This window comes from Danaus plexippus (genome assembly GCF_018135715.1).
Source record: "Danaus plexippus chromosome 22 unlocalized genomic scaffold, MEX_DaPlex mxdp_27, whole genome shotgun sequence".
Lineage (NCBI taxonomy): Eukaryota > Metazoa > Arthropoda > Insecta > Lepidoptera > Nymphalidae > Danaus > Danaus plexippus.
In genome coordinates, this window is record NW_026869855.1 from 173892 (window position 1) to 185063 (window position 11172).

An 11172-nucleotide genomic window follows, 5' to 3' on the forward strand; every position below is an offset into this window, starting at 1 on the left:
TTAAAAATATTTTCTTATGTTGTTTAAAATTAGTATTTTAAATTTTTTTATCGAACATGTATTTAGGTATTTGAAATAAAATACCCTAAAAATATCATAATATTACAATATATATACTTTTGTTAAGTTCAAATGTAGTGACATACATTGAAATTTTAATTTACCTAAAACAAAAATTTCTCGTCTTTATTAAACCACTTTTAGACAAGTTTTAGAAATTTAATAGTATATATATATAGAGGTAATTTCAAAGAGAGGTTGCTACTTTTTTTTCTTCTGAATCTTAATAAATACAATCTATACAATACTTCTATATATTGTAACACTATTTTCTAACAATTTTTCTCCGATTGAGGGTCCCTTTTGTTTATTTTCAGCGAAATAGCGTTATTATATCAAACTATAAGTGCAGTGTGAGTGAAATGGTGACAACAGTGAGTGAGAGGAAAGCGGGATGATCGATCGCGACACTCAGGCGCCTCCAGCATCCGACGGGGACACACCGGGGGCATGACGGGTATGTACTTATAAACTAATATATAATGTAATATTGATCTGATAAGGATTACATTAAGGCGAAGTAGACAATAATACGCAAAGTATAATTAGAAATATTAGATCAAAAATAATTTATTTTTTATAGAGAAAATTGATTTTCATCAAAAACATATGTATTTTATTGTAATAACATATTTCGATAGTTGTAAATATATTAGTACTGATAATTTTTCAATGCTTCATGTTAAATGTACCAAATGTACTGAGTGTACCTCAATCATAACTTATCTGAAGTTAGTCTCGTTTCAGAGGCTGGTTCAGAGCACACTACCAGCGACCACGACTAACGTAACAACAAAACATACACACAATACTAAATATATCTTTTAATTTCATTATTATATAAGTTAAATATGTTAAAAGTATTTAAAGTTGTCTCCCCCTGCTGAGTCATATAGAAGGTAAGTTTTTTATTAAGTAAATAATATTTTTTTAATTTAATGCTTTGTCAATGCGGTTGTTATTTATAATAAAAAAGGATATATATTTTTTTAAGTTATTTACTATATTGTAACGAAAGAATTTAACATTAGTTTTTTAAAGATACGCAGCTATGGTGTGTTTTTGATAAAGAAAAAAAAATACATTTTTATTAATATCAGCAACATGATAACCTAAGATTTTCATGTGTACACATTCAAATGTAACTGAGTTTTTTGGAAATAAGGCGTTTTTTATTATTTTATTTCTATATGAATGTGACAGACAGACACCTCCGCCTCGTCTGCTGTGATCATGTTTGCTGTAAAGTGATCGAAACGTCGGGGTCGTGTAAATGTGAAATATTGAAGAATATGTTGGCAGCCGAAAAACTTAGATTCATTAAACCAATATGATGTAAAAAATGAGATTAGGTACTTCATCTTTTGATAAATAATTTTAATGAAAAAATTCTAAGGTCTTGATAAAAGAATTTTTACGAATTTAAATATGCATTAGGAAAAAAAATATATACTCGTATTGATTTTATGTTTGATGAGAGCAAGGAAATTCACTGACATCTGTTATCAGTGCGAAAAGAATTTGGTTTAAACATCGTTGGAGATATTATTTACGTACGATACGTGTCCGTGTACGGTAGGCCACGTTTTGAAATTTGTTAACACTTCTGTAATATTAGATTATTATACATGATTAGATACGTTTATTTTTTTTTGGAAGAAAGCGTGTTAGAGACTGTAACGATTTTAATTTAGGAATGTGATTTTGTTTTGGATAAATCAATTGATCTCTGTTAAGCTTGTTTAGGAATTTATATTGCTAATATGTTAATAACTTCGCTGGAATTTTCACTATATAATTTAATTCTTGCATAATTTTGAAAAACATTACACATTTTTCTGATCAAAAATATTTTTCTTTTATCCTTGTAGAGTGCTTCAATCCACAACCAAATTAAGTTGCCGTTGAATCCAAGACGAAAGTCCATAGAAAATCGGTGTCACTCTTAAAATTCCTCTTTGTCTCTCTCATAATCTTTTTTCTTTGTTCCTGTAGTATGTTCTGTTGCCTTCTAGTCCTGCAAAACGACTTCTCAATAAAATATTTACTTTATCAAATATCACGTTTATACATTAAAGCAGGTATAATATATACTTTTTAATTTATATCTTTGTTTGTTGCAAGAATTACTAATATATATTGATTTTGATATGTTTATCATTTAAATATTTTTAGACATTAAAAAAAGACTTATGTACAGACGTAACTTCTTAGCATTCAATGGATTGCAGGGAGAGGGGCTTCAACAGTGTCGGGGACTTGCGACCCAGGTGTAGGTTTAAGGGTCCCCTATCTAACGCGCGTTAAACGCTCACATCCACCGTCCAAACTCCTCTCTCTACCTAACCAAATTCGAAAAGATTTGTTTATTATATTAAAAACACAAAAGTACGTCTTAATTTGTTATGTATAGCTACAAATGGCTGGTCTGGGTGTGGGTGCGTTGGGGGGTGCCGGTGCTGTTCTTGCTGCTGAAGTTTGCGCACCACTTCTGCTGCTCTGCTGGCTGTGCTGTTGGCCCGATGACGACAGATCAGGTACACAGACGGACAGACACACAGAAAAACAATAGCAATAATCCTAATTACACATAATAGTTACAATGCCATATTAAATACAATTTAGATTTATTTTGTCCGTGATACTTTGCTCTCGCGATCTTTATATATTAATATTAAAATTTTACATATAATATTTATGCATGTATTATCAATATATTTATATGTTTATCTTCTTCCAGATTCTAGCTCAGGGAAATATCAACCTCAAAAACCTGTAATTTCCGATGGTAAATGCTATGTTGCAAAATATTAATAGGTGTATTATATTTGTGAGATTTTGTTTTTATTACACGACAATGTGTAGCTAATATTTACGTATAAGTTTACATGAGAAAATATGGAAAGAAATAGTTTTACACTATAGTTTAGTGATGAAGCGCCTCGAGCAAGATATTCAGAAGGCTGTAGGTTCCAATCCTTCTCTGGTCCGTAGCTGTTTCATTCTATATTTTCTAATTAAAATTTTGTTTTAAATGTATTATTTTAATTAACGCTATGAGTTTTTATGAAGTAGTCCATGTAATGTGATTGTTATCGTTACAAAATATATTTTATTAATTTTGAATACTTCATTTCTTCATCTAATGTAAAAATTTACAAACAGACTCGATGACTACAAAAAATATGAGCAGTGATTGAATTTTAACACAGAGTTTAAAATTTACTAACGATTTGTAGCTGATGAAAATAAATTTATCTATTTTATTTACTCTTTAATTAAACTAATTGTTTTGCACAGAGTCTAGTTGTCGTCACCGCTCTGGTGGATTCGGAGGTCGAAGGTTCGCCTCTAGCGCCGTGTCCCTCCACCTGCCGAGCACTTCCGGTAATGTTACATAGTAACTTTTCATCATATATATATATGATGATTCAGTGTAATAGATCGTATAACACACCAAATTGAACTTGTATAAATAAAATGACAGTTCGTTTTTAAACACTTAGGTCATTAAATAATTTTCAAGTAAGTAATGATATCTTTTTGTTTATTTTTTTCTTTTTTCAGATCAGCTAGCGATGTATTTGTTTAATTTGAAAAGAAATTATGTTAAAATTCAATAAAGATGTTGTGATTTCTTCATTTACGCATCCATTCATGCTTAATGGCTAATTGAAAATAATTAAATACAAACACTTATATAATTTCAATTATGTTGAGATCGTTTTTCTTTTAGATATTGTATCCGACGATTCGAAACGAATATAGGTTTTTTTATAAACATAATCCTTTCTCCTTACCTATTTTGCAATAAAAACAGTGCGGTTCATCCAAAAGTTTTTGAGAGACAAACAATAAAGTACTTATTATGAATATTTATCACGTATACATGATCCCAAGGTCAATCAAAGATCCCCGCTCATCGCAGTCATGAAGAAATCCGTAGCCGAAGATCGAGAGGTGGTGGAGACATCACGGGAGAGGTAGACGCGGACGGACGTTATCACTCCGCGCCCAGTGTCATAGATGAAGTGGTCCACAGAAGAGACTGGGAGAGATCCGCCGTAGAATTATACGTGCCGCTGAAAGGAGACGACAGTGGCACAGAAGAAGAGAGAGACATAGAACAGGCGAAAGAAGAAATTGGACCGTGCTCCTTCCCGGAGACGAGAACCTGCAAGAAACATTATATGAATATAAAATCATCACGGAAGAAGGAAACGCAATCGAGCGGAGACGATAAGGATGACGATGAAACTGCGACGGAGAATGTCTCGGGGAACGAAGCTAGCGACGCTAACGAAACGAACGAAAATAATAACAACGATAGACCTGAATGCAGGAAAGTTTTAAAAGTGAAGGAAGCCAAGCAGAGCCTGAACGAGTCGATCAGGACTAAGGACAGGCAGCGACAACCCCTGGGGCCTTTGACGGAGTTCCAGGTGGCCGGCTTTGACTCGAACGCTGGAGAATACATCGAGTTGGACAGATCTGGCGCTCGGCATCATTCCGTGGAGTCACGATTTAGTTCCATCAGCCCTCGATCAGTTCCTGGACCGCCGCCTTCCGTAGGTAATAACGCTTTATTTTGGTCATATTATTTTAAATTAAATCCGATCATCATACCACACGATGGTAAGGAGAAATGTGACCTTAGACAAACGAATAGAAGCCATTTCAGTCTTTCCTTGAAGATTCAAGAAAGCGGACGCGGGCAATTTGTTTTTTTCGTGTTTTGAATATGAGAAAGGTCTATAATGTACAATGAAGGAATATCTTTGTTCCATCATAAAAAGGGAGTTAAATCGCGACATTTTTGTACAGACTCTCCAAACACATAATATATTCTTTAATTTAAGAGGATGACAGCTATTTTACGGCTAAGCTATTATATAGTTTTTGTCCGTCCATGACTCCCACACTCTCGTAAATCTCAGAGGCTGTTGGCTACTCGTTCGAGTCTTATCACGAGGAGGCTGGTGCCGCGGGAGTGTGGCGTACCCCCGCGGAGTGTCGTCGCTCTCGTCATGCCAGCGCTGGTGATGTGTTAGCTACGGTCATTAGACCACAGTCTGGAGCCCTGTCTGGTTTGTAGAGTCTTTATTGATTGGAAGGAGAGACCAATGTAGATTGTCACTTATATATATTTATTCGTTCCGAAGTACACCTTAAAAGATTCTTAACTTACGATCGTATAGTCCTCGTTGATTGGCTTTACAAAAATCCCTACTTGATTCATGTTTTGTCTAAAAATAATTTCTATGAAATAAATATAGTGTAAAGCAAACAAAAGCTAGACTGAAATTTTCTATTTCAACTTAATATTTTTAGCCTTAGAACTGAGCCTTCAATTGAGGAACTATACTCATTAAATTTCATGTACTAATTGAAATTACAGAAAGCGAATTGGACTGGGATTTGGAAGAGATTGAGGTGAGAGGGAAAGAGACGGCAATATAAAAAACAGATACACACACACACACACATAAATACAAACTGACGTAAACACAAACTATAAATTCATGTACCACACTGCTATGTTTGAATATGTATATACAAGTTTAGACTTTTGGTTCAAGCGACTTAATGTATTCAACTAAAATACGTATGACAAAACATTGGATGAAAGATTCAATAGTCTGTACATAGTTATAGAATTTAGAAGGACACACAAATATATTGACAAAACGTAAAGTGTTAATCATCGCGCTGTATGTGACAGTATATTTTCATAGTAATTTCTTATGTATTGAATAAAAACACGCGTCTTATTTTGGTATCCTGTTACTGGAATAATAATGAGTAATTTAACAATGTTTAATGAAAAAGAATGTCCGAACCACGGCTGTTAAGTATAAGAGAGTGACATTCAAATAAGTATTTTCCTATTTATTTTTTTACAAAGATGTGTATAGCGTAATAATGTGACATTAAAAGCTGGCAACATTCAATTAAACATAATGTTTATAGAATTACACTATGTTCTAGTCAATTATGATAGTCATTTACATTGATTTTTTTATAAAACCAATTGTGTTTTACAATTTTTTCGTAGACGAAGTGAACCTGTTTAGTTTTTGTATGTTTTTTTTTTATTTACTGTTAGTTCGCGTTACCTTATATCGCTTCTCATTCAGTATAATGTTTAATAAATGACGTTTTGATCCATTCAACTGAGTGTTTCATTTTCAACTATTCCTTTTACTTTAGAAATGCTAACCTTTTACTTTTCTGGTTAAAATTGTATGAAAGCTTAAACTCTAAACGATGTTATTAATCTGTATTGATTTTTGTATTCAAAATTATAATGTGCATATTGTTCATAGCACCAAAAAAAAGACACATAATGCACGTAATATTAAATTAATTTTTAAATATCTATTATTTTAATTGCAATAATGTGTGGAGACAGTCGTGTTCTATGCGCGGAGATGGTGACGCTATCAAAGCCAATAACAGTCACAAAAATGCACGAAAGGCCTTTTTTAAAACTCTATATTTAATAAAAAAATATCCTTAATTAATTAGCCAACATTTGGGATCAAGTTGTCCCATTCCATTGTAATGTTTTTTTTTACTATATTGTAAATTTGCAATCGGTCATTGAACCATAAGCGAATTGGTTGTATGTCTGATGACTTTTCTGGTGGGGTAGCTAGCGCCGCCCCTACCAATCAAACAATGTGGCCCCGTTTAAGTCTTCTGACCACCTGAGCACGATCTAATAAGTGAGATACGAGTGCAATTTGATGCAGAGATAGCCGCTCTAGGTATGGTTTTCTGTACCGCTCGACAATTATAATGTTAAACAATTTTTATACGAGGATGTACCTAATAATAAGAGAGACGACCACAACAAAGTGAGTTCAGAGATATAAATGAAAGACATTGTAAAAAAAATTAATATTTTATTAATTATAGAAAAGCATCGATCAGAAACGGGTCTTATAAAAGATTGTCAAAGAGTTGTAGACGGAGGTAGTGTAGTGGCTGAACACGAGTTACTTAATACTGTGGGTATTATGACGACTGATATAATGAATGCTATACAAGTGTGGAGACTGAATTACTTAAAATTACTGAAAACCAACAAGCTAGATACTATTGCTAAGACAAATATGAATGTGTCGGAAGAGAGGTTTAGACGAATGTTTGCTAGAAACATAATAATCATTACATCAGTAACGGAAAGGTCCTAGCGCCTCAGCCTCGGAACGGTCTCTATGAAGATATCACTAAATGTAATTTGATATTTCATTGGGTTACCAAAGATAATGTGTACTCAAAATATGCCGATAAAGATTTGAGTTTATCTTTTACGAGTATCAGGAATTAATCATCTGCACGAAACTTTTACAGCCCAAACAGAATAGTTATGTATTAAAACTAATTGAGTAATGTCGCGCCATCGTAAGCGAGTTATACAGCTTTCTCTAATATTATAATAAGAATGAGCGAGATTATGTCACGACAGCAATGTATACGACTACAAGGTTTTAAACAATTTTAAATTACATTTATCTAATAACCTAATTTTGGCACAAATGGACATTAAATAGCATTTTTAGGTATATGATTATTAAATATTCATATCAAAAGCATTAATTACATCGAGAAATTGATATATTCGATATATATAAAAGCTATAAAAGCGGAAATTGGTCACCAGTACATAGTAAAAAGAATGTATAGATATTAATCATCCACGATCCGTCATTTTTCGTCCTCTGACTTGTTTTTCGTGAGGTTTTCCATAATGATTAAGTTTTATGTTTAATATAAAATACCTAATAATAGTATCAGCAGACATCGGACAGACAATAATTTAAAGAAGTGTATCCAATCACGGAGCTTGGACGGTTTCGTTTGGTGGAGGTGCAGACGGTGGCTGCAGGTGTTTTGGTGACTTAACTATACGTGGGGGAGGAAGAACTTGAGGGGTGCGAGGAGTGCCGGAGTTGCGAGGGGTGCCAGGGGTGCGAGGGGTGCCAGGGGTGCGAGGGCTGCGAGGGCTTCGTGGGTGGACGGTATCCGTCTGGGAGGCTGGCAACTGGCACAAGCGAGCCATCGCTGTGGCACTCTCGCGTACACCTGGGAGAATACACAACGTTTAGCAAATTGTTGCTGATGTTGAAGACCACATTCGATAACATAATAGCCCCAAAAGAGCAAAAAAAAGGCGTTTTCTTAACTAATATACCTTCGGTTGTCCTTTCGTTATATACATAGGAGTGGGAAGATTCATACAACTCGCTGGTCGACTGAGGATATGAATACTCACTGGGTTGTACGGGGTAGTGGGTAGGGCTCCTGAAACTCCGGGCGGGTGACTTGCGGGGGGGTGAGGTCGGGGGAGGGGGGCGCACAGACTTCACAGGCGACGGCAGGGGCTGCTGAGATAGTTCTGTGGGAAAACAGCATTACAACCTAGTATGATACTGTACTATACTGATGTTTATGAACTGTTTTGCTCCTTTCATTGCTATAGACGTTGTCCTGTTTGTTATATCAATAAAAGTCAAAATTCAGATCAGTTATTCGAAGTATCATCATCAGCCTATCGGAAACAGCTGAGCAAAGGCCTCTTCTTACATGGAGAACGTAAGAGCTTTAATCACCACGCTTAAAGATAAACTTAAAAAAAGTTTCTAACATACATTTTGGTTTCGAAATAAAATAATTTTATCTGTGATAACAAACATAGCATATATATAATGTTATTCAAATTGTTCTGTAATCATGATCCTATGACATGAATTCTTTGGAGAAATCCCCTTCATAATATTACACTACAGTTTCATCACCTTTGACTCTTCGAACGCAGAAGTAAATGAAGTAGCAGCACAGGAGCAGGAGCAGGGACAGTATCCCGGCCAGGGCTACGAAGTAAGCTGTGTTGGATGGAGGACGAGCACCGTAAGCCGATCCCATGCTAAAGACAGACATTATACACATACCTCTCTAATGGAACACGGTTCAAAGGTTATTTAAGGTCACGTGAAAGACCACCGAATATTCATTATAAGATCCAAATTACTTCCGTCTCACATGAAACTACTACAAGTATCGAATAATTTAATTAATGTTAGATTTTAATTAAGACAATGAACTAATTAATTAATATTGTTCAGACCAAATCTTAAAGAAATAATAATGGAGTATTGGTAAAACCTAATATATCTTTTTAATATATAATTAGTACTTACTTTGAAATTACTTTACCGTCTTCTGCAATAACTCCGCGGTAATAACTTATCTATTTTGTAATCACATGTTTGTTAAATTCAAGACATTGTATTTAGGTAATGAAGCATCAAATGTAACCGTCACTCTTAGTCATAGGTATCACACACGTGCTTCGTATTATTCAATATACTTAAATGATTTAAATGTTATTCGTTGTAGTTATAAGGCTAGCAGAGTTGAATACGTTTTATCACAATGTATTTAGATGATGATCACTTTATCTTAAGATATCGCGACTCAGTCTGGGTCCTACCCTGTTCTTCTGATCTCAGACGAAGCAACAATTGCAAACGACTCTCTGGCGCCTTAGCAGGGTTGAACAGAATTAAAATTTATTCATAATATTACTTAAGTGTTATTATTTATTTTATTTAGACTTTTTTTATTGATTCTAACAGGATTTTATCACAGTGTTTATATCGAGTTACCATTTTTTAGATTTTAAGTACGAAAAATTTAAAGAAAGTAATTAATTCTAGGCTTTTATTATTAACCAGAATGTGAGATATATGTGTAAGGTTTAATGTAATGATATTGTGTCCGAGAATAATAGTGCTGTATTCATTATATTTTATTATTTTTTCTCGTTGCTCTGTAGTATCACTCACAACCCCTGTGCAAGGATGTCGAGGCGTCGCGAAGTCGCGTTTGCTCTCACACTGGGCATGCGTGGTGATGGTAGCTTTAAATTATATGTTATTGGAAACCTTTAAAAATGTTATAGGAAAAATAATAAAAAATATATATTCAGAATAACTTTGAACTGGTATTAACGAACTGTAGTGATAATTTTCTTTAAATTTTTATTATAAACTCTACTATATTGCGGCTTTACGAGATTTTAAAATGTAGATATTTTTCTGTCGCATTTCAATTATTTTAAAATATTATGATATAAGAATAAACATTATTAATATTAATTCAATAAGAGTTTTTATTAGAGTTTTTTTGCTTTTGTTATTGTGACCTACTTTATACAATTCTGTACACAAAGCCATCAGCCATCAAACAAAACGATTTCAACGAGCGCTTTGATAAGATTAAAGAAATAACTTAGGAATTATATGGAATATATGAAAATTACATTATATCTATGAATGTATGTCAAATAAAAGAAAGCATAATTCTTAATTATAGTTTATTACATTCTTAAACGACTTTATACGACGTATTTGGCTTCAGTCACTTGGCATCGCTGTTGAGATCCGAGGTCATCTTCATCTACTGAAGAATGTATCACTTGTGATGAAAATTCTTTCATAAGAAATTTCGAAAAGACGTTAGTTGTTTAGGGTGAATGTTCAGCACATAAAGTTGTAAGGTCTCTCAATAAACAAATAAATTTAAAATAACATTAATGAGAAGCAGCAATATTTTTGGGGGATTTAATGGTCTCAGGCCACTGTTCCTAATTCTTGGTGCGTGTTTTTGTCTTTATATTAAAACACAATAATTTTAATTCATTTCTCGTTTTATTATATTTATATAAAAGACGTTTTGTAAAAGAAAAACAATTCCTTGTTTGGAAAATTCAAAGGAACACAGCGGGTTCATGTTTGAGGTATTGATTCTCTTTTAAAAATAATATCTTTAATTTTTTGTATTAGAAACAAATCTTTTATAAAACTTGTTAAACTTTTTCAGGAAGACTGTTTTGTAAAATCAATAAGTCCTTTTCATGTTTAAGATTGTTGGAAAAACCTTTAATATTATTAATAATAATCTATAATCGGTGAATATGGCTAAAGTTTTTATTGTCAGCTCCTCACTAACTAAGTTATGATTAAAAATAAAAATATTTTAACCTAAAAAATAATATCGTCAAGTTTAAAACACTTATATATCGCGAGGTCACTAACAAGTTTA

General features: G+C 33.3%; 2 protein-coding genes across 4 annotated transcripts; one reads left to right on the top strand and one right to left on the bottom strand.

Moving 5' to 3' along the window:
• The first annotated feature begins 835 nt into the window (after positions 1-835).
• LOC116773717 (uncharacterized) lies at positions 836-6210 on the top strand. Of its 2 annotated transcripts, XM_032666224.2 has the most exons (7): positions 836-959; positions 2474-2597; positions 2801-2848; positions 3361-3447; positions 3961-4632; positions 4998-5147; positions 5459-6210. In XM_032666224.2, the coding sequence occupies exons 2-7, from the start codon at positions 2480-2482 to the stop codon at positions 5518-5520; spliced, it is 1137 nt and encodes a 378-aa protein (XP_032522115.2). In that variant the 5' UTR covers positions 836-959; positions 2474-2479; the 3' UTR covers positions 5521-6210. The 2 variants fall into 2 exon arrangements, with proteins under 2 accessions (XP_032522115.2, XP_061384692.1); XM_061528708.1 differs by lacking the exon at positions 2801-2848.
• A 787-nt stretch (positions 6211-6997) lies between these two features.
• On the bottom strand, positions 6998-9547 carry LOC116773542 (uncharacterized). 2 transcript variants are annotated; one of them, XM_032666019.2, is made up of 4 exons: positions 9267-9547; positions 8865-8992; positions 8342-8464; positions 6998-8151 (listed from the first exon to the last, which is right to left on the bottom strand). In XM_032666019.2, exons 2-4 carry the CDS (start codon positions 8989-8991, stop codon positions 7904-7906), a joined length of 498 nt encoding a protein of 165 aa, XP_032521910.2. In that variant the 5' UTR covers position 8992; positions 9267-9547; the 3' UTR covers positions 6998-7903. The 2 variants fall into 2 exon arrangements, with proteins under 2 accessions (XP_032521910.2, XP_061384710.1); XM_061528726.1 differs by lacking the exon at positions 9267-9547 and having other exon boundaries at positions 8865-9164.
• Positions 9548-11172: the final 1625 nt, after the last annotated feature.